At 29.6% G+C, this 24,623-nt stretch overlaps 3 protein-coding genes across 6 annotated transcripts in view; 1 reads left to right on the top strand and 2 right to left on the bottom strand.

The window, feature by feature from the left end:
• LOC126859236 (hemicentin-2) overlaps nt 1–2,615 on the bottom strand; it is a 28,006-nt gene extending 25,391 nt beyond the window's left edge. Inside the window, exon 1 of the mRNA XM_050610301.1 lies at nt 2,275–2,615. Coding sequence (XP_050466258.1) covers nt 2,275–2,287 — 13 coding nt within the window. The 5' untranslated portion in view covers nt 2,288–2,615. The remainder of the gene's footprint in view (nt 1–2,274) is intronic.
• A 4,967-nt stretch (nt 2,616–7,582) lies between these two features.
• LOC126859287 (deoxynucleoside kinase-like) lies at nt 7,583–11,575 on the top strand. Of its 4 annotated transcripts, none has more exons than XM_050610409.1 (4): nt 7,583–7,859; nt 9,469–9,668; nt 9,932–10,181; nt 10,298–11,575. In XM_050610409.1, the coding sequence occupies exons 1-4, from the start codon at nt 7,847–7,849 to the stop codon at nt 10,621–10,623; spliced, it is 789 nt and encodes a 262-aa protein (XP_050466366.1). In that variant the 5' UTR covers nt 7,583–7,846; the 3' UTR covers nt 10,624–11,575. The 4 variants fall into 4 exon arrangements, with proteins under 4 accessions (XP_050466366.1, XP_050466368.1, XP_050466367.1 ...); XM_050610411.1 differs by lacking the exon at nt 7,583–7,859 and adding an exon at nt 7,870–8,758; XM_050610410.1 differs by lacking the exon at nt 7,583–7,859 and adding an exon at nt 8,308–8,735.
• Nucleotides 11,573–24,422, bottom strand: LOC126859277 (protein immune deficiency). Its single transcript, XM_050610396.1, has 4 exons — nt 24,226–24,422; nt 14,534–14,906; nt 12,369–12,706; nt 11,573–12,131 (listed from the first exon to the last, which is right to left on the bottom strand). Exons 1-4 carry the CDS (start codon nt 24,283–24,285, stop codon nt 11,976–11,978), a joined length of 927 nt encoding a protein of 308 aa, XP_050466353.1. The 5' UTR covers nt 24,286–24,422; the 3' UTR covers nt 11,573–11,975.
• Nucleotides 24,423–24,623: the final 201 nt, after the last annotated feature.

Here is a 24,623-nt window from a genome sequence, read left to right as displayed (position 1 = left end):
CATATCTTTTTTCTTATTTTTTTCTGATCACATATCTAACCAAGATTATCCCCAGTTAAAGTCAATGCACTTTTTAAATCGAGGCGAATGATTGTCCTTGAAAATTTTTATCTCCGATAAATCTGGAAGTTACGAGAGGCATCAGCCACGCGCGACTCGCCCGGCTGACTTCGAGAGCACTAATGCATCGATAAATCTCGCAGTGTTTCAAGACGTCCATTCAATCTACGAACACATGCTGTGTATGTATCCACGTATATGTATGCGTGTAGGACACGCACGTGTCCCTATTCCATCACATTTCTCGTTGGCGCCCAACATCTTTCGTTCTCACTTACGATTAGCGGCGTGGGGTCCTTTCCTTCGGTCATTCGTAAACGGACACCATTAAAAGAGGAAGGAATAAACTCGCGGCATGAAATTAATGAGGAAGAAAAAGCGGCTAGATCAAGACAAGCTCTGAAAGAAAAAAATAATACGCGGACTTTGTTAGGGAAACATTTCCTTTTTCGACGAAGCATAAAAGAGAAATATTGCGTTATGAAGAAAACATTTAATTTAATTAAGTTTTTAGAACATTTTGCTTCATAAAATTAATGAAAAAGTGCATTGTATTTGTACACACAGTGTTATTTTTATTTTGAGTATAAATGTATTTGCGCATGTATTCGTGTTTTTTCTCTCTTCCAATAATGAATACAATATTATATTTATTTATAAATATTTTCTACGAAAAATCTAGCTACAAATAAATTTGATATTATAACTACTCTGTATATTATGAAATTGTGGAAAATTATAAATTTAAGTGAGACAAAATTTTTCACCATACGGGATATACTTGTTTCGGTATTTCGATTGTGCGACTCGATCGGCACGCGTGAAAATAATGCCGCGTGTAAAGGAACTAGAGAAAATTGCAGCCGAGAAAAATAAGACAACAGACGGCTGTAAGGAGGCAGAGACAAGGGATGCCGATGGGAGACGCGTCGTTTCACGTTTTGGCGCCGAATATCTAGCATTCCCGAAATCTTTTCGTTTTACGCGGCCCGTTCCTTTTGCGTTCTATCCGTGTATATGAGACATAAAGTGATTTCTTTTTCTTTTCGACCATTCGCTTTTAACTTGACAAGCAGAGTGAGAAAGATATAGACGGTCATCGACGCACGCGAGAGACGAACGAAATGAAAGACGCCGCGGCAAGAGAGTGGAATCAACTTTTTAATTTCAAGCATCGTGTGAAAAGTTATGTGGAACGTGCGATAGTCGGACGTAAGTTATAACGTTTTACAATATCAACTTTGTTGAAAGCTGTGTTATTTCGTGCGAGATATGAGGGAAACGAAATCACGCGAGGCTCTATATTTAAAATCCAAAATAGTGGGCTTTTTTTATTCAGATGCAGAATGAGAAATTGTGTATAGGCGAGCTTTTATTATCTATACAGTAATGGATATATATAAATAGTAATGTAATATAAATATAAAAAATATGAAATTAATTTCTCTTGCGAATTTATATGTGGAAATTAATATTTTTGTGTTTCTATTATATATATATATATATATATATATATATATATATATATATATATATATATTATAATAAAGCTAATTGGAGATTATATCATACTTTACGCGCGTAATATTACATCAATGTCTTTGAGAAATCCATCTAGACGAATGCTTTGAAGTCATCTTACAAGATTTTCCAAACTTTACTTGGACTCGTGATATTTTAAGAACTTCTATTTCCTCATAAATTCTTAAATAATGATTTATTTCTATTTTCTGAAAAGGATATTGAAAATATTCTATATATTATAAAATGGAATATGTGCACTTTTTATTATGTGAATTAATTAATTTATTATTTTTAAAACTTAAATTTTGAACTGTGAGATAAATGTCGAATAAGAAGATAAAAAATTGCGCAGTGATTGAAAATGACAGGTTTTTTTTTTTTTCAATCGATATCATCTGTGCTATCGAACGATGTATTATGTAATTTTCATGCAGAGAGAATATGGGGAAAATATGGAGGAGCTTACGAAGTCGTCGACACAGGGCGATGCGTCGCGAATGTGTCGCAAGCGCGCATGCTAAAGAGGGATCAGAGGAGGCCAAAAGAAGCAGGACAATCTCGGACGGGAACGAAGGGACCGCGTGCGGCGGAATGTCGCGATTTCGCTACGAGATTGGACTAAACATTTGCCGCCCGGCATCGCCAAAATAGAGGCATGCACCTGTTCCGCTAGAAAAGGAAGAGTCTTACGTGTCTTCTTCATTGCTCCTCCGCTCTTCTATCTCCTTTTCGTCTCTTCCTTTTGGAGCCCAACCGCTTTCGGTCTATCTCTTCCAACTTGCACTCACGAAACTTCTCTTCTCACGCTTTTTCCTTTTCTCGTGCTTCGTTTCAGAGATTCGTTCCTCATCGTTTTCATCAGTCCATACCTTTTCCTTCATTTTCCTCTGTCAGAACTTCGCGATTCCTCCTTTCCTCATACGCTTTTCTTCTGCTTTCCGCGTCGCTCTTTATGTTCCATCTTCTTCTCTCTGTACGCTGTTTGGCTGTGCACGCATAATGCTATTTTCGTCGACATGTGCAGCAAACGTAAGTCGTTTAACGCTCACTGGACACATCGGGTATGAAGTATCTGATGTCTAATTCCCAATAAAATGCGCATCAAAGTACCAAGACACCTTCGTATGTGTATTAATTCATTTAACACCTAATAATAGTTTTCTTTTACATGCTGAATGTAATTTTATGAAAAAGTATCATCGAGTATTTTTGACTGGTAGATCTCAAAAGATATAATTATCAAAAATCGAAAGTTTTTACAAGAGTATCATATATTTCTTTTTCTTCACTTTATTGTGAATTCTTTATTAAGGCCAGATCTAAATCACTAAGGAATTGATAATGATATTATCAAGAAATAATTTTCTAAGCAATTTGCAATTTCTCTTAACATTAGTAACATTAGAAGATATGCAAAAATGTTTGTATGTCTCCGGTATTGTAATACGGTACCATTGTCAAGCTCAAAGGATAAAGATCCAAGGGTGCGCATGTTTTAGCGACTATATATAGATCGACATGTGTTTTGGGATTGACCCTCGACGACCTGCATAGTTTCGATAAAGCGAGGAGAATTTTTTCTTTTGAAATCCGAAACGTCGGGGTAATAAGCGTGGCGCTCGCCAACAATTAGTCGACAGTTTTATTGATCGGCGGTGTAAAATCAACTGTGCTAAGTGGTGGATTCCCGGAAATTAAAAGCGGACGCAGATCTAAATTGTTTGTTGTTGCCCGACGTCTAGTCGAATAATGTTATAAGGGCGTTTTTTAATTCGAAACGAACGCACGTAATTGAAACCTAAGGTCACTCGCAAATTGATCAGAGTCAAAGGGTTGTAACGCTAACGGATGCGGCATGTATTGCAAAAGATGTTTTATTTTTATGTTAAAAAGTGAAAGGAGATTATCAGAATCGTAATTACAAATTTAATTTCATAACTTTATATTTTTGAGTGTGAAAAAGAATCATCACAGCTTAAAAGAGAAATGCCAGAAAAATACCTAAAAAATGTTTTATAGAAATTGTGCGCAATTATGTTTTTATTTGCTGTCATTAAGAATATAAAAGTTGACATCATGATAGAAGTTAATAAATGGAATTACAGCTCTATTCTGTGAATCGTATTCAGTGAGAAAAAGCTAAAGGGTGTTTTTCGAAACATTCTTTTTCACAATGACGTTCTGTGTGACAACGGAGATTTTGAGAAGCATTTGTGCGCTCGTCCCACGAGAGTAAGTTGCGAGATGTTCCCACTCTCGTCTTCTGTTCCAATCCTCCCGTGACTTTCTGGTTTTGTTTTTCCTTGTGACAAGATTCCGCTGGCAGGCGAGTATCAGTCAAAACACAGTATCACGTGGCACGAAACTGTCTATTCTGTCATGGGAAACTCGCGCGGGAGAAAAGCTTTCGCTCAACGAAGATTGTCACCGCCGCCGAATCTCTCGTACACGTGCTAGGAAGAAAAAATGAGAAAAGATTTGATGGGAGTACCGCGCGGTTCCCAGAGGTGCCGTTCGACCCGACAGTAAATCACAATCGTATAAATACTAGGAACGACAATAAGGTTTCTACGATCATACGAAATGTATTTAAAATGAATTTAAGGGAAATTTCCAAATAACTTGCAATAATATGTCTTGTAAAATATTCCAGATATTGCTTTTATCAATTTTCTTTCAATTTTCATTATATAATATATATAATATTTTGCGTGAGAGTGCGTATAGTTTTATTTTTCTAAAGATATTTTTTAAATAATCCTTGGATCCAAAAAAATACGGAGCCCCAAAACATATTCTGTGAAGTACTATATCAAAACGTGTTTTTCATCAATGCAATTTACTTCGCAAATTTTCGGACAACAAGAAGAAAATGAAGTCGTCGGAGTCACGTCGCTTGGGTTTTCACTTTCCAACCTCGACTTGGATCAAGACGAACAGCCGCGACGTCAATGAAATTGCATAAAACTGCAATTCAGAATGACACACTAATACAATTCGCGCGAGGTCGCGATGATGGCAGAGGAGACATTGCTATCCAAATATAAACGAGTAAACGGATCAGTCTGCCGACCGTCTGGTTATTTATCCCGCTTTTCCTAGATTATCCCGAGAACCCCTTGGCTGACCGTTTGGTTTTCCGCAGGGCCGCATGAATGTAAAGGCACGCGATGAATAATCCGTGCCAACTTTCAAAGAGAGGCGCATCTTATCGCACGCAAAAAATTCAGCAAATCATAAAGAGCTAAGATATATTTAATAATTCCAAGATTAAAGACTCTTAATGCTTTGAAGTCTTATTTTTCAGAATAAAATTGAAGAATTGTGTGTGTATACAATTAAAAAGGATACCAATTTTTTTATAAAAATATAATTTAAAAGTATAAAAGAATAAAAAAGAAATTTGACTTTATAGACAGAAATTTGACTTTATAGACAAACTTTATAGACAGAAATTGACAGAAACTAAAATATTAATAATTGAAGTCACTCACACGAAAAGAGAATAGCTAATTATATTTGAGAAACTATCAATTTTAATTATTTTTAAGAAAGTTTGTGATATATATATATATATATATATATATATATATATATATATATATCTGTTCGTTCATTTACGTACGATAACATATTTGTTAATTAATCATATTGTTTGAACGATATTTGTTCGACTAATTACTTTAAATTAGTCAAAAGTTTAAATAAATAAATAAATAAATATATATATATATATATATATATATATATATTTAAACTTTTTGATTAATTTAGAGAGCAAATGTCAAAATTTGGTGAGGAGAAAATTCATTTATGACTTAGTCGAGCAAATATCGTTCAAACAATATGATTAATTAACGAATATGTTATCGTACGTAAGTGAACGCAACACGTAGATAATAATGGGATCGTTCGTTCAATATTTAATAAATGTAGCCGATGCTACACTGAGAAAAAAAAAGTTGTTGATTTGACTAAATGTAATAATAATCAGTTGTACACATTTAGTCAAATCAATAACTTTTTTTTCTCAGTGTAAAGACTTCTCGTAGCAATTCCATTTACGCAAGGGTCGCGCTGCACTTCGCGCTAGTAAAGATAAGTTTATAAATACTCCCAGTTTGAAAATAGACACCGGACAGTTTGCGTACGTCGCAAAGCGCACAGAATTCGTTCGGAACTCGACGGAAATTCAAATATCTCCAGGCACGCATCTTCAGTAATCTATGACGGGCTAAGGCACTCGGACCAATTTCTCATCGCATTTATCTTCAAACGAAATTATTCTTACTCGTTATGCAAAAATGCACAGATTATACGAGTATTTGAAGAACACTGTATTAATAAATAAAGAATTATAATCGTATATTTAAAAAAAAATAAGTGGAACAATTTCTATTTAAATGTTTTTTATTTAATTAGTTTCTTGTAATGTATCTTGTTTCTTCATTAATGTATTTTTTTTTTTTTTAATTTTAAAGCGCAAAAATACAAATTTTAATGAACGTAATTTAGCGTGTCTAAACTCTTACATTGATTACTTTTAAAGTCAAAAATTATCTTGTTGACGAATTTTTCTAAGCTCATTTTTTATTAATTTCATATTTTTTAAAATCGTGTCGTTAGCCTTTTTTTTACTATAGAGGCATAAACAATATTAGTCTAATATAAGTGAATATTTAATAGATCTAACAATTAGTTTTATTATTTTTAGAGTCAAGAATTCTTTATAGCAAATAATCCTTTTTTCTTTAATCAGTTTGATTTCCAATCAAATTGTCTAATATCTAACATATCATTAAATGTTGTGTTTACTGATGGATGATGAAATGGTAGTAAAACTATTCATCTAACACTTATAAGATTTTGCGTCGGTCACTTTCAAAGCCAAGAATTCTTTATGATAGCTCTAGTCACACTCCCAAATATCTCTTCGGCCCCGGATATACGGTTCCAGCTGTAACTAGGACCGCTCGGTATTATAAATCAAAAACGAGCCGCGCATTTGTGTGTGCCACTTTTCGTCCATGGGGCGGCGTACTTTGACAGAAATTATGGTCGACCATATGCCGATGTAAGGGCGTGTAGAGAGATCAGTGAAATATGAACAAAGGCGCGTTTTTACAATCGTTAGTTCTTGCAATCATTTGACGAATATCTTTGAAAATCTCAAGCTGAAGATGTCAACACATATAAAAAAAAAATAATTTAAAATATACTTCTCTTTTAAAATATATTTCGAATTTAAAAAGATAAGCATCTCTGGTTAAAAAGTTTATAATACTATTTTAATTACAAAATATTATTCACTTATTGACTTTAATAACTATATGAACTAATTTTTACATCGTTAAAATGTTTGTCCAATAATTATATCTTATGTTCAATGATTATTTCTTAATCTAAATATGCTCGTTAGGTATATACGTTTAGTTTAAAATGAATTAATAATGAAGTTTTTCAACTTGTTCTCTTTAATTCTATAATAATTATTGTTTTTATATTGAAAAAAATACACATTATTAATAAATAATAGTGTTTAAGAATATTTCAACTTGCGTCATTTTGCACAATTTGCAATATTAATATTTCGAAAGATTCTACATATTTTCGCCAATGTTATAATTAATTAAATATGCTACGCAATTAATATGCGTTCACGCAGTACGCACATAATGATGTGAATGATAATATTACATCACTCATTATCGTGACTTATTTCTTTTTCTTCTAGCCGCAGTATTTGCTGAGGGCGCGTTAATGCACAGTGATTTCTTCAGGCTACGTCTTCTACGAGATCAGCTGTTTTCGATCAGCTGTTTTTGGTATCCAGTACCAGTAATTCTACTGCCGTACCATGATTTTGATGGTAACATCATTGGCAACAATTTCTTTTTGATCAACCGTCGATCGAGTAAACATTTCAAATACATTTTTCCAAGGAATCGATATTTTACGATAATACCATCCAGGTTACGTTTTAAAGTTTATTCCTTGGAGTAAAATAGCGTTCGATTAACCAATCGAAACAAGAAAAACAAATATTTGTTTTTCCTGATTGGTCAACCAAATGCTATTCTACTTTAAGAAAGTAAATTTTAGAACTCAGTGCACAGGACGCTATCAAGTGTATCCATCAGCCGCGCGCACGCTCAGAATTCAGTTGCATTAGAAATGCGCATGAAATGGTGGAAGCCGCATAGCGTGGTTGACGAATTTTCTGTCAAATTTCGAGAACGTCGCAGTTGCGCAGACTACAACAATGGCTTCCGCCGGTGAGTACAATCCGTTATCTGATAACGTATCGTTGATAACGTGTCATTGCAATGATAGGTATTGTGCGCGTATTGCGTGAATGGCACATGGCGGCATGTTTAATTATTGACATAACAATAATAACGAATTGATATTTCGTTATGAGTCACTGGCGGAAATATATAAATTGCATTAAATCATCGTTGCGCTGTGTTGTATCGTTGCGTCATTCCTTATTAATTATCTGCAATTAATCATACATATAGCTTACGAGGAAACGCAGGCGCTGGCATCAATAACGTACTTAACCAAACAATCATTTATCGATAATTTATATGCAGAAATATGCGTAAGATTTTGTGCAGACATTTACAAGTTCACAAAATGTATATATAATCCTAACATTTCTCTACAAATAAAATCTTAAATCTGGAAAAGGAATTGTCTTTTGTTGATCACAGTAGGAAGATATTAATTATCACATACATGAATGCACGTGTTCATTTTAGCTGTACTTTGTACACTTAAGCGGGGAGCACACACTTTTGCATAGCGCATAATCATAAACATAAAGAAATTGATTGGTCCACAAATGTATGCATAAGAAAATGAACCAATCAATTTCCTTATGTTTATTGTTATGCGCTTATGCAAAAGTGTGTGCTCCCCGCTTTATTATAACAAAATCGTGTTTTGGAGGAAGAAAGAGAGAAAGAAGAAAGTGCAGCTGAAACGAACAGATGATCTGTTGGAGATGTCGCTTGCGTTTATTTTGGCGGGAAAGTTGCGCGGCAGTCTACATCCTCTTGTCCGTTGTCGTTTAGTGTAGTGTCATCTCGCCTGTGTGTTGTTTCTTTCACGAGAGAGAGAATAGAAAATCAGCGATTTTCAATTTGGTACTTCAATTTGTTGACTTTGAGTCAGTGCACCAATAAATTCTGCGACATTTTTTTGTTATTCACGTTTGTTATTCATTGAACTATTGAATTGTTCACGCAACGGTCGAATTCTTGCTAAGAACGAATAAATAATCGTGTGGTAATAATGAAATGTACTGATATCGAGTAAAAATCAACATAGAGTTATCTAATCGAATTTATTATTGAAAATTATATACTATATTATACGTATAATTTTATCCTATAAAATATTTTATTATTTTCTTCTATAAATAGTAAATCGCATACCTTACGAATGTTACAATTAGTTGATTACTTTTTTTTTTATTGTAACGAAGATAATTCTTTTGTTATTCTTTTGTTATTTGTTATTTTAATTACATTTTACAAAAGTCATATTTATTTAAGTTGATAACATTAATAACATGATGAATGTAAACTATAAAAAAAAGTTAAAATGACAGAATGGAACAAACAAATATGTGGAGAATCTGATTGCAAATTGTTATTTTTTTAATATATATGATTATTTTTTTTATATCATGGTTACAAAATATAAACATTTGAAACTTATCCACTCTGTTGATAAGTTAATTCTAGGAAAAGTTATCTTGCTTGTTTAAAGTTTACTGTTTCTTCTTGCGATATATTTCTTACTAAGCTATAAGAGCATATTCTTTACATATATCTTCAATACTAGATAGTGAAATCAAGCTCATTGTCTGCTTAGGTAAAGCAACTCTTGAAGCTTTTATAAAAATGTCTGGCTCCGTTAATAAATTGTATAAACGTCCATTCACTGTATGCGTTGAGGGCAATATAGGCAGTGGTAAAACAACATTTCTAAGTCATTTTAAAAAATTTGACAATGTCATTGTATTCGAAGAACCAGTTGAGCTTTGGCGTGATGTGTCTGGAACAAATCTTCTGGTGCGACAAAATATTTTCATATATGCTAAGTTAATAGTACAATGATTTAATATTTTCTGATTATCTAACTTCATTGATTGTGTCAATTCCGTTAAACTAGTGATAGAAAAGATGTTACATTAAAAAAAAATAATTTAAACATTATTAAATATAATACAATTTGATTTATATATAATATATTGATACATTTTATTTTATTAAATCGTATATAATATGTTTTCAATAATGATAGAAATAACCAACATTATAACAATAATTTTCAGGAATTAATGTACAGGGATCCATCTCGTTATGCTTTCTTATTTCAATCTTATGTACAATTGACCATGCTACAATTACATACTTGTAAGATACCATCACCATATAAAATTATGGAGAGATCTGTCTATAGCACAATGTGTTTTATTGAGAATTTGAAACGTAGAAATGTACTGCATAAGTCTGAAGTTACTGTCTTAGAAGACTGGTACGATTGGTGTTTAAAAAATGCCAATATAGAAACTGATTTAATAGGTATATATAATTTTATATATTTTATGAAAAGTTATATTTTTATAAAGTTATATTTTAAAAAAGATATTGTCGTTAATATATCCATTCTTTCTTTTTTTTATTTATTGCCTGAATAGTTTATCTGAGGACAACACCTGAAATTGTGTACAACAGAATGAAACAACGAGGTCGGAAGGAGGAGAATGCAGTTTCATTGGAATATTTGAATCAAGTTCATCAGATCCATGATGACTGGCTTTACCATCAAACTCTGAAACCAGTACCAGCGCCTATTATAATCATAAACGGTGATCGAGAGCTCCATGGAATGGTAGAGGAATTTGAAAAGTGTAAAAATGAAATCTTTAGCAAAGTAAGAGAGGATAACGATGTAAATAACACGATAATTACAGTACCGACAAATTGCGTGCTACCAGAAATTAAAACTGCAATCTTAGATTAAAATATGTAGAATAAAAAGCAAAAAAAAAATCATTTTAATGTATACAGTTAAAATTAACATTTCATGCATTTACGTTGAGTAATTTTTACATACAAAAAAATTTCGGACATTGTGATATTATAATTTTGCTGTTGCATATATATATATATATATTTTTTTTTTCACATTTTTGTATAACAGTGTATATTATGTTTGATTGATTTAAAATATTTCGATAAGATTATTTCACTATTACTACAAGTACTTAAATTACAAAATTAATTTAGTTATCGCATTTAAGCTATTAAAAAGATATTCACATTTATAAATGCAACATATATTTCATTGTATTATTATTGATGTTTTTATTAGAATTTTAAAAATAGATATCTATCTAATGTGCATTTATAATTTTTGTGTGTACAACACTAGATATAATTAGATTTTTTATTAATGGACAAATACAAAATAATTTAAATTAGTTTCGCGAATGCTGTAATTAGGAAATATAAATATCTCGAAGAAAGATTGAGTGCGTAAGACGCAATAAATATATGTATAAAAACTTGAGAGTATGTTTAAAAAAGTATAGGCGTAAAAATTATTAGAACAAAATATTATTAATGCTGAATATATTAAAGATTCTTTTCTGTTTTTTTAATGGCTGTTTCGTAAAAGTTAAGAACATACTGAAAATAAAAATTAATTTATCTAAAATATAAAAATGTTAAAAAGTACAAAAATATAATCATAGTATAATAACCTAAAAGAGAAAGAGAGAGAGAGAGAGAGAGAAGAATAATAATAATACATTTATAATTATATATAAGTAAATGCATATATGTATACATGACGCGCTTTAATTTTATATAACACTAGTTTTGAATATATAATTTTAAATGTCTCGATTTTCAAATGTGTGCATACTATTTGACTACAAATGAAATAAATAATGTAACATTTTTAAAGAGAAGTGTATATTTTTTTTATTTCCGTCAGATTTTACAGAATGGATGATAGAAATGTGTGCATATATTATGATATTACATATATCGCGTGAAACGATATTAGATTCGTCGTAGTATTCGAATATTATTAACCAGATCATGCTTCTCTGTTCGAACTGTAGGTTCATTGTAATTCCGTGCAATACCGAATCGAACAAAGGCTAAATGTGAATTAGCTGAGTCAACAATATTCCATCCGCCAACCCGAATCTGTATTAGACGTTCTCCGCGATCGAAATCATACATATATTGTATGTCTATAAACTACGTGTTAAAATAGGAAATATATAAAAACAATGGAATGCTATTTTGAGTAAAAAAAGATCACAATCATTCACGTATATACAAGTATTAGATAGAGATTATCTATGCCGTGCCTGAATAAAATGAATTTTTATGAGCTGCGGCTAATCTCTCGACACAATCGTATTCCTGACAAGACCATAATATACTGACTAACATGCCAAGTTGGGCGTCCCGTGTGTTAGCTTGCTTCCAATCGAGTAGCAGCTGATAGATTATCTGAAATTATTATATACAGATGAAAATCAATAAAAATGATTGTTATTAATTTTAAAGATTTATTTTGGAATATTTGATTTTTGAATAATACTTAATATTTTTATTAGTAATTATCGCGAGCTTGTCGGAAGTGAATTTTGATTAAACAAAAAAAAATTTACAAAGATCGCGAAAATCGATGATAAATTATTCAAACATTCGATTCTTAGAGAACTGAGTTAAATATTATATATTCACCTCGTCGGTACCCTTATGCCTGTAATTCTCTTCAAACTGCTCGATCTGCCCGTCCGAGTACGAGAGCCTTCTCGCGACATCCCGCCATCCATGTCCGATATGCGTCTTAATAAGAAGCATATCGTTAAACGCAAGCTCTTCTTTACATGTGCTCAACTCTTCCACGTTTTCTGGCATCGATCGGTACTTGGGCTTTGACCAAGAAGCCTCTGATTGTGCCCCGGATGCGTTATTACTCGCCGGATACTGATTTATATTGCATATATAGCTTGTCCGCGAGCCGATCTTTACACCGTTCGAATTGACGATGTTGTAATTTATGACATTCGTGCCTTGTGCTAAAAATTGATTTCAGATCATTATTGAAAAAATAATTAGTTATGTGTAACTGGATAAACTTATAACTAAATATAATATTTATTGAACAAGATATACTTTCTAACAATAAGATACTTTAATAAAATATTTTCATAATATATAATAAAATATATAAATGTTTTTGCAATCATGGAATTTATATATATATATATATATATATATATATATATATATATATATATATGTATGTATGTATGTATGTATGTATATGTATATACCATACAAACATATATACATACATATATTGTATATGCATAGGTGCCTTAGTTACACAATAATTATTTATAAAGAATGCGAATGTCTTTACAATGCATCTATAATGATTATAAAAGATCTTATACCATTACAGACAACAAAGCGAATATTTAACAATGACTGCAAAAACATTTATATCATATGAAAAGATTTTATTAAAGTATCTTATTGTTAGAAAGTATATCTTTTTCAATAAATGTTATATTTAGTATAAGATATATATTTTTGTATGTTATGAAGATAATACACTGTACCAATTCCAGATTGCATTTCTGCTTAAACTCAATGGGGAATTTCATGTCACAGGTTTATTTGAAAAAATATAAAAAAGAACTAGCTTTAATTTTAATATATATATTCATATATATATATATATATATATATATATATATATATATATATATTCAACTCTTTGCGGGACAATATTTATTAATTGATATCAACTATCATATATTGTATTAGTTCTATCATGATAAGTAATCAATATAAAATATAAAAAAATGAAAGATATTAAAATTTCACAATATAAATTTAAATCTCTACACCCTTGTGTATGATCACAGATAAGGATCAAAAATAAGGAAATGGAATGGAATAATTTATTTGCGGTTTTCCTTGAATCATCAAAATATATGACAGCCAAAAAATATCATTTTTTTTAAATACTTTTACAAATAAATTTGTGATTTGGTATTCCCCATTGAGTTTACACAGAAATGCAATCTGGAATTAGTACAGTGTATTACCTTGATAATACACAAATATTATCTTAGTTGTTATTATCTCTAGTTGTTAAGGTTTTTATAACAGGAATATAAAAGATATTTTTATCTCATAAAACAAGTCAATTTTGATAAAAATCGCAGTTTTTTGGGACGGTAATTTTGGTTTCTCATTGTTTAATTTATTTACACAAACATTTTTTTAATTGCATCATATCACTTTTCCATTTGTGTACTAAAGTTTATTTCCATTTACAAAGCTAAATCTTAATCTAGGCATAAAATTATATTTAAAATTCTCCAAAGATTTTCTACATAAAAGATATGCAAAAATTTATATTTGTGCAAATTTCCCTTATTGCCGCTTTATAATTTTTTAAATTATATTCATATCATTCGTTCATTATAATGAAACAAATACATTTTTTTCTTGTGCAAATATATTCTTGTTATCAGGCTACTTGTAACTTTGGAATAGCGTATAACAACAGAAAAAAAATGTTTAAAATAAAAATATATTATATGTATAAATACATGAACACTAAAAAATTCGTAGCAATGGCATATCTTAAGAATTACTTTATCTTAATTTGAAGGATTATCAGTGTTTATGAAAAATAATTTTGTAACCGTTCACTAGTATTTTGTTTTCATTTTGTTAATCTTCTTTTCGTATAAAATTTACATTGCTTATAATAAAAGCAACAGTTACTTGATATAAATGATAAACTATATGAATAATAATAAATCCTCATAACGCATAATAATATACCTCCATCTCTCTAAAAAAATATTCTTCTTATAACTTACAATATTTATTCTGTTTTGATTTCGTTTTCGTCCTTGGTCGTTTGTACTCTTTCGAGTCGCTCGTGGACCTTGTATCGCCGAGGTCTTCCGGTTTTGTGGAAAAATCAGTGGGCGTCGTGGGCCTCGCGTCATTCGGTACCGATTTCTGTCCTTGCAAGGACGTAACGTTATCATCGTGTTCCTTTTCTGGCGTAATAGGTGTCGATGTAGACTGTGTTTTTTTCAATTCCTCGTCCGATGTCGGTGGAAGATTGTGCGTGTAGTCCTTGATTCCGGTCCGTGGTGGATCTGGTTTCGCATCCGTCGTCAACATATCATGAAACCGGCGCGATAATTGGGACAGGATTGGCATTTTTTTAAACGCTCGATGTGCCTGAAAATGACATCTTAATATTAGAATACTTTGAAAATAGAATCAAGTTCTGGGTATCCTATTTTCTAAATAAAAACAAAATAAAACTTTATTTATTCGTATTAATTTATTCTTTGTAAATATGGATTTTACAATATATCTAATTTTTTTAATGAAATGTACAATCCATTATATATAGTTATTAAATAAAAAGAGAAAGGAATGATTATAAATTAAATTCATGTGTTGTCTTATCATCAGAAAAAAAATGCGTAATTTCTGAAATATACAGTATAGAATGTATAGATCATGCGCTTACGGGCTTACAAAAATATCGGATGTGCTACACGCGATGTTATTCAATGCGCTACGACTAATAACGTCAAACCGCCAGACGTCAGATACTCCTTTCATTGTTTTTCCTCGTTAAGTAGATACATCTAATAATTTAGTAGTTTTGTCAATGACGTGCGTTTATGAGACTCACATTCCCGCATTAGCATACAAAAGATACGAAACAGAGACGTGATGCACGAAAGCGGATAGAAAAAATATATTTCTGTGAAGTATACTATACAAAAATAGAAAATTGATAATGCACAACGCGTTTGGAAGAGAAAATTAGTTTATTATTTTTTTTTTTACACATTTTTCTTTAGTTTAATTTAGTCCTAAAAAAATCTTTAACTCAATAATATTCTTGTCCGTGTCTGTTTATCAATTTATAATAATAATGAAAATTGGAATAATATCTTTCAAAAACAAGTGTTCCATAATGCGTATATCGAGAATGAATAGATCTGTTTTCGAACAATTATGCACATATCATATTTCCGGCGCTATTATCAAATGTTTATTAGCATGCATCATTCGCTTGCAGAATAACTGAAGAGTATTATTTTATTTATATGTGTGTATATATATTCTACAGGTTATTTCTGATATAAATCTAGAAAATTATAGCAAAAATTATATATATAAAAATTTAATTAATTAATTTAACTGTCATAATATATACTAGTATCTGTTCACAACTAGTTTCTGTTGATATATATATATAATGAGTATCAAAACAAAAAGAAAATTTATTTTAATTTATTATTCAATTTAAGTATAATAGTAACTCCAGCATTCGTCTTTGTAGTTCTTCTCATATTCCGCTAAAGAATCTGTCTCGTGATTTGAATATTGGAAATTCCTGCATTTTGCATCTTGTTCATTTTTATATCGATAAATTTTTATATTGATAAAAGTAATACAGATAAAACCAAAACATCATCAGGCTTTATATATACATGATTATCGCTTAACAAAATTCGTTGAGTCATCCGATGCGATTCTCCTCGCGTGAGCATTTCGTTATTGAAAACTGTATAGGAAATTCCGACATTCGCCTTTGTCGTAATAAAAGAGCCGAGATTGCGTTTTGACATGCGCGTAAAATTTTTAAGAGCCGAGATTACGTTTTGACATGCGCGGAAAATTTTTAATTGCCCTGCCCTCAGGATGTTTAATTTAATTGTAAGCTACCGTACAAATATCTAACATGCAAAACAACGCGTGTTGGCTCTACACATCTCTCATTTATCTTCAATATACAATTAACACAATTTCGCTGATTGCTCATATGAACATGTTAATTCGTCAATTATAGTCCCCATTAATTTTGAAATATTCCTATTTAATAAGACATGATTCTCGATTTTCTTTTTAAATGAATTCGAAACCACGATTTTTTCTTTAATGTAAAAATATAAAGTTACATGCATTTGTGTGGTAATATTTGTGTGATAATATTTTGTCCTAGCGTTAAGAAAACAGCTATGTTCATTGTTTAATACTAAATTGCATGGTCGATTTTGAAAATAAAGAACTTTTTACCAGTTTAAACTTTTTATCTTGAATAATTATATTACAAAATTTTAATAAATTTTTTGAGTTCTCATCTCTATTAAAAGTATTACGAAAGAGCATCACTCCAAATAAAATTTTTGCTGAGAAAAAATTATATAATCGAAAAATATAATCGAAACTTATCAGAGAACACATCTTTAGCTTTGACAGTTGTATTTTAAAAAATTTACAAGCGCACAAAGCGTTCCGTATCTTCATCGATCAAAGCATAAATTAAATTTGTTCTCACTTGCTTACGACGAAGATACGTCGTGCAAACTGACTGTTTCCCAGTATTATATTATTTGCACTGATAATGCGATTCTGCGTGTGTATCTATTAAAAAAGGAAATATATTTTTAACCATGTTACGAAAGCGCACATAATTGCCGTGTATTATGATTGTTCCGTTTCGCTCGATTATGATAAAATAATACTAATAAATAAATATGTTCACAATAAAATCCGGTATAATTATACAATTTATATGTATTAATAATTATACAATTTATAATTATACAATTTATATATTGTAATTATACAATTATAATATATATATATATATATATATATATATATATATATATATATATATATATAATATAATATATAATATATAATATATATAATATATATAATATATTATATTTATTTTAATATATTATATTATATATATAATTATATTATATATTATATTATATATTATATATATAATATAATATATAATATATATATATATATAATATAATTATAAATTATAATAATTATACAATTTATATATTGTAATTAATAATAATTTTATAATCTTAACAATCATAATCTTTTAAAATAGATCAAAGAAATTTTTTAGTTAATATAAGGACGAAAAAGAGAGAATATATTCTTCCAATTTTAATTCGCTAATAAATTATATTCTTCTTTATATTATTATCACACGAAAATAATTTTTTGTACGTAGATGAAGAATGTAGAGAAAGAAGTAAGAAAGAAGGAGAAACATTGATATCTCTTGACTCAACACATGACGATTTATAATATTCTGTGATTAAGTGGAACAAATTTAATTACATATTCCACTACATTGCTATCTTCTATATGCTGTTACATGCATGTTTCTTGTTATTATCAGTTCACAACTATAGTTGACATGCAGTATATCTTTAGATAACATAAAAATTTGGTTTTTTTTCGGTAAACAAGGAAGTGCGGTTTATGATAAACAGTATTTTATTGAGCAAAAAGAAAAAAATATTTGACATTTGATCTGCAAGAAAAGTTGTCTTGTTTAGAAATTTATGAAACGATATATAACGATATATATTTCGCTCTCGATTTATTATTAATTAGTAAAACGATAGGAGTCGAATAGAGGAAGGGAGGGGGAAAGAGAAAATATATTTCTATAAAAATATTTAAATATAAGATTGAGATAGTATTTGTAAAGTTTTCTGTGTGTATATGTGCAAGAACTATTACTTCTTCGAAGATTCCACATTAATTGCACATTTAAAACCTTTCTTTTATTAGATATTTGTATTTTTAAGCATTATATTTTTCAACACATATATTTAAATATGCAATATTATGTATGTATAATATATAAATGTATGTTTTAATATATCTAACAATAAGAGGCATGGTACATATATGTTAAAAGAAGATATATGTAAAAGAAGAAAAATTGTGCAGTCCAATAATTTACTCTTTAATCTTTTATTTTTTGACGAATGTGATAGAAACATTTTATATATTTCGTTTCACATTTAATTGGGTTCAATATACGCAAATGCCACGATATCGCGTATATCAATAATATTCTCAATTCAATATCGTTTTTGTGGAATAACATTTGCACAACATGCACTTCTAAATCAAAAGATATAATGTTTCTAACGAATGTTAAACGATAATGCACGCCTAATATAATAATTAATAAGCCGAAAATATAGCACGCGTAAATATACAATTTTATATTTCTCAAAAATTTCGATAAGATACTTTTTTCGCGCGTTCTCTCTTGTAATTTTGGACGATTCATGAAGGATTATCGGTTTTAAGCGCTCAGTATATGTAAGCAAAGTTATATTTTCTTGCCGGCGAATTTGAACACGAATTTCATATAAGTCGCCCAAATGTAAGCATTACATAACATATTTCACATAATGAATTTATGTATATGCATTAGGTTTTTGCAGTCTTGCTAAAGATGCATTCAATCGTAACCAAGTGTCCATGAGAAATGAGCAAAATTGATTGCTCATCACGGAAAAACACAATATTATGAACCATGTTAACATTTATATCTAGCATTTCTTTTGACGCTTAATCATTTGTCTACTAATGGAAAAAATAAACGAATGATAAAATAAGAGGCGAATTATGAATTGACATTCTTTAAGTTAACTAATCTAATTTTTTAATGTTGTTTTCTGTAGCAATTAATTAAAGTGTATATTTGATGTATATTTAATTTATTATACAAACAACGCTATATGCGTTGAGCTCTTTATTCGGATATACATAGCGATGATTATAATGAAGATAAGAGCGCTAAAAGGGGATGTGGCTGTTTGCCGAGTGCCGTTGACACCGGTATATTGATTCATTTGGAACTCGTTCGATGATCACGCAAATAAACAGTTGTGATAGATGTACATTTACTATAAAAGTTTCTTATCTAAAGAGATATATTAATGTTACACTGCAAGCATATAATAAAAGGATATATAATAATATGCATTATTTAAATTTATAATTATTTACTTATCTACATATAAATTTATAAATTTTACAAGGACCAAAATATTTAAGGTAGTTAAATTAAAAAAAAAATACTCCACCTAAAAAATATCACATATATGTATACATATGATCGCATCATGTATAAATAGAAACTAGTTTTAAATTATGGAATTTTAATTAAGCAGTTATTTCAGAGAAAAAAAAACAGCATTTCATCTTTATAATAATTATAAAGCAAAGCTATAAAAGCAAATGAAGAAAAGAGCGATGACCTATATTATTAATATTTAAGTGCTTTTATAGCAATATATTTCCGCAGTATTGCTCCAGCAATTGTGCCTCGCAGACAATACGAAAGCGAGAGTACAGCAAATTTTATTCAGTCTGCATAATTATGTCCAATGATTTTGATTGATGACGCATCATGATTCATATATACTTTTTATCGGATAGTCTGAAAATAGACTGTTTTTTCGCGAATTGCTTTGTGCAGATCGGTAACCTTATCACGTCACCGGCAGGTACCGCACATGTGTTTGCACGGTTCAGTGACAATCAACGTGCATTAAACAAGACATATGTAGGTATGTGTACAAAACGGCCTCGCCATCTGGGTTTTCCAGTGGCAAAACCAGTTCTTCATTCCATGTGGCGATGCTAATGAATTTGATAGCAAACGACAAGCAGACGCAGAATAAAGAACAAAATCTCTTTGCCAATCAAATGGCAATATTTTGCAGCAGAATATACATGAAAAATAAAATTTTAGCAACAAGGTTTCTGTATAAGATCCTAATATTATATATATTATAATCGTGTTTGTGTAATGTAGAGTGATTATCATGCTCGCGTAATTGATTGTCAAAATTAGAAGAACATGAAATTATATTCTGCTTATTGATCATTTCTGATTTTCGACTAATTCATAATCTAAAAATGACAAACATACGATAGATATGTTATCGCCATTCAATGATTTATATAGGTCATCATTAATACGTATATTAATTCTTCACTATTATCATAAATCTGATTACTAGAAAAATATCTATCTCATTTTTAGTTTATTGTTTTTTATATATAAATGTTAATTTTTATCATACAAAAAAAAGCAGAAGACGCTTCGTGTTTCGAAATCCTCATTTCGAAAATCTATTTTATTATAATGGATTTAGTTTTCAATATATGTATAATGAATAGAATTTTAGCTTTATATATATATATATATATATATATATATATATATATATATATATATATTATTATTATATATTATTATTATTATTTGTATTTGAAAAGATTAAATTTCGAGAAAACCAAATTTATAATCACTGTCATTGATAAGAACGGTAATAATCATTAAAACAATAATAATGCACAAATTTTGCAAACAAAAAACAAAAAATAGATTTTTATATAAGATGTTTAAATATATTTATCTCGTAATCTTCATCAAATGATAATTTATTAACAAGAATAATTAGATTCCGATTTTTCGAAAAAATTATTGCTCACAAATCCGACTCGATAAATGCAAATAAATTTACCGCAAGTTTTTTTTGAATTGCTAATCGATGTCCATTAATCAAGAATATAGATAAAATTGATAAACGAATCATCTAATCACAGTCTGCAAATTTATTAATGGAAAATTTTGGAACTAATAATGATTTGCAGAAGATTTAGGAAATTCAAAATGGATAGGAAAAATTTAAATAACGAATGATAAATAATCATTTCCAGTCATGCAAAATAACTCTAGCATAGATGTGGACCATCTCGAAGTGGCGATCATAATTATTTTAAAAAAAATTTAAAAAATTAAAATTTAAAAAAAATAGATTTAAAAAAAAAGAAATTTGAAAGAAAAATTATAAAATTATAAATTCTAAATATGATTATAAATAATCTTCTACGTATTATCACTAACACTAATCTAATAATTTATGAATCATAGTATAATCATAGTATGGGACAAGTGTTATTGGAGAATATATTATCGACTATAAATTTATGCAACAAGACAGAACTGAAGAAACTTTAATTTAAAAACGCCATTTTTCATTCTATATACGAAGCAAACATATGGTTTCAATCGCGTTTATGACAATATTTTAATATTAATAATTTTAACGCAATGTATATTTTAATGCATAATATAACATATATGATATATAATTATGCTAGTAATATTGGTATTATAATATAGTGATATAAACAAACTTGACAAACAAACAGTGTATATGTATAAACAAACTTTCTATGAAACACGCAGAGAATAGTTTAGAAAACAAAGTACACATGGTGCGATGCTAGTGTATATAATTACTCAATCTAGCATAATAATTTACCGAGTTTCGCCTAAAATGAGTTCCTAGAACCGTTCTTCATACGAATCATTAATAAAAAAATTTGTTTACAAATTTGTTAAACGATCAGAACATATTATAGGTTCGATTTTATCCCATTAGTTGTTAATCTACTTTATTTTATTAGCTTTATATTGTGTGGAAGACAAATATCTCTCATAATTGAATCGATTATAATTTAATCGGAGAACTTTAAATTCAGTGTAAGTCGACATTTTTCAAAAATTGAAATCTTGTTCGTTACGAAAATTAAATTTGCCGAGAAAATCAAGCGACTATATTTAATAATAAATATGAGAGCATATTCTCGACGTAATTTTTAATTTTCTAAATTCCGCTAATTACGATAGAAGTACATTTCAAAACGAATGTATGGTGTTCTTGTCACAAACTGATGAGATAAGATTGATTAGAAGTTTTAACTACATCGGCAATTATTCGATTAATTTATTTTAATTAGCGATTAAACATTTTTCAATTTTTATTCTACGTCGTAATTATATTGTGAGTGAAAAAGTATTAAATTATAAAAAATTGATTAACGATAATAAATAAGACCAAAAGCTCAACAATTTCTTTCTTTAGCTTTAATAATAGCTTGATACTAATATCAGTCTGCGCGACTTGAAAATAGAATAATAATTTATATACACTGAAGCTCTAATGATACATGTTCTCTGTTTCAGTATCAAACCGCAGAACGACATTGACTATTTTGGTCGTAAAGTGAGTAAAAGAAACCAAAAAGAAAAAAAATTAAATGGAAATTATCTATGCGACTAACTCAAAATTGCAAATTCTTCGACGCGCTTGAATTTACATATTTCTGTTGTATAAAGAATGACAAATAAGCTCTTCGCATCATTATTCAACATCGCATTTAATACTAAATTGCTGCAATTATTTACGAGTGAAAGGTAAATAATTAATATACAATCTTGATCAGGATCATATATTTGTATCATATATATATTATATGTATTATATATATATATATATATATATATATATATATATATATATTCAGGATTATATTATTTTTTGTTTATATTATAAGCGTGATTTTAATTTAAAATGAATTAATTTGTCAAAGTAGAATATGAATTAATGTGTTTATAAAAAATTTATTAATATACTAACGTAACAACGTGCATTGTTACAGCTTAGAGAGACTAATTCAGAGCTTAATAATAATTTAATGTGCGTACAGCATAGACGCGCGCATAGAATCGAAAAATCATATTTAGCTTTGAGAATACGTGATACAATTATAAATCAGAATGCGATATCTACAAGGAGCCGCGATGAAGAAAAGGAAGAAGGGCATTCAAACCAAATTTTAATTTAAACTGTAAGTTTGTTTTTTTAAATTGTAAAACATGTCGAAATATGAAAGATAAAAAAATGTTACAGAATCAAAAATGATTAATATGTGATTCGAATATTATATAAATGTATGTCTCTTAATATTATTTTTCAGATATGATAAATAAAACTATGTATAAATAGCAATATTTACCCGTATCCCGTATATGTCTCACATACGGGATACGGGTGATAATTTATTCATAATATTACGCATATTTTGATTGCTTTTTTTCAACTATATACTTTTTCAACTAATAGCTATAGATCAAAAATGATAGATCAAAATTATTTAGAATTATGCGAAATTATTTATTTGTTAAATTGTTATCATGACTAAATGAATAAGATTAATATATATATATATATATATATATATATATATATATATATACATATATACATATATATATATATATCTGACATATCACTCAATTGATTTGCGTCGAATCGTTATCGTTCACCATACAATCGTTTTTGCATTGCGTTTTGCACTGCAATGTAAACCCGAGAATCAGCTGTGAGTATACCAACATAATATAACTCCTACATCAAGATTTGAATTATTATTGTGTGACACGCAGAAAGCATTTACCATGTATTAAAAATATTAAAAACACAAAGAAAATTCTCTAAAGTTTGAAGTTACAAGAGTAAAAATCTTGCATGAAAGTTGCTTGCGACAATAACAATTGCAATTATAGCCAATTATCCGTCAGAGGCAGTTTATGTATATTTATTCAGTATAACTTCAATGTCATTCACGAGCAGTTTACACATTGATTGAGACAACACAAATGTCTAAAATGCAGATGAAGAAGTCTGACAGACATTCTAAATTTCTTTTCAACTTCATCTTTGAGGAAATCGATGCTCTAAATACTCGATTACACCCTTTTTAGATGCGTCTTTTGGGATTTTGTGCTGAAAAAAATACACAAGTGGATATCTCTGCAATGATCGGCTCTCACCTTGCTGCCGAAGAAGGTTGAATGCTCGGGCAGATCGACGTTCCTCGCGGACGTGATCATGGAATCGTTTGGCGGAAATCTCACTGCTACTTGTCGATCGCGTACCTCATCTGCATATCACACCTCGCGACACTACTCGATCTGCGCGTCGATCGTAGTCGATGGGTCGATCGCCAGCGACTGACTGATGCCTGATGCTGTCTGACAGTCTGACTGTCTCACTGTCTGACGTCTGACTCGCTGACGCGATGAGCCATGAGCTACGAGCCACAAGTCACAAAGCATGACCGACCAGGGAAGTGCACGGAGAGTGCACTTCCGGTTTCTTTTTTTTTTAAAAACCCAATATGACTCGTCTGGGTCTTTTCAGGTCCTCCATGTCAAATGCGCGGTAGTTG

Source organism: Cataglyphis hispanica, chromosome 3 (assembly GCF_021464435.1).
Source record: "Cataglyphis hispanica isolate Lineage 1 chromosome 3, ULB_Chis1_1.0, whole genome shotgun sequence".
NCBI classification, from domain to species: Eukaryota; Metazoa; Arthropoda; class Insecta; order Hymenoptera; family Formicidae; genus Cataglyphis; species Cataglyphis hispanica.
Note: the sequence above shows the minus strand (reverse complement) of the source record. Positions and strands in the feature narration are given on the sequence as shown.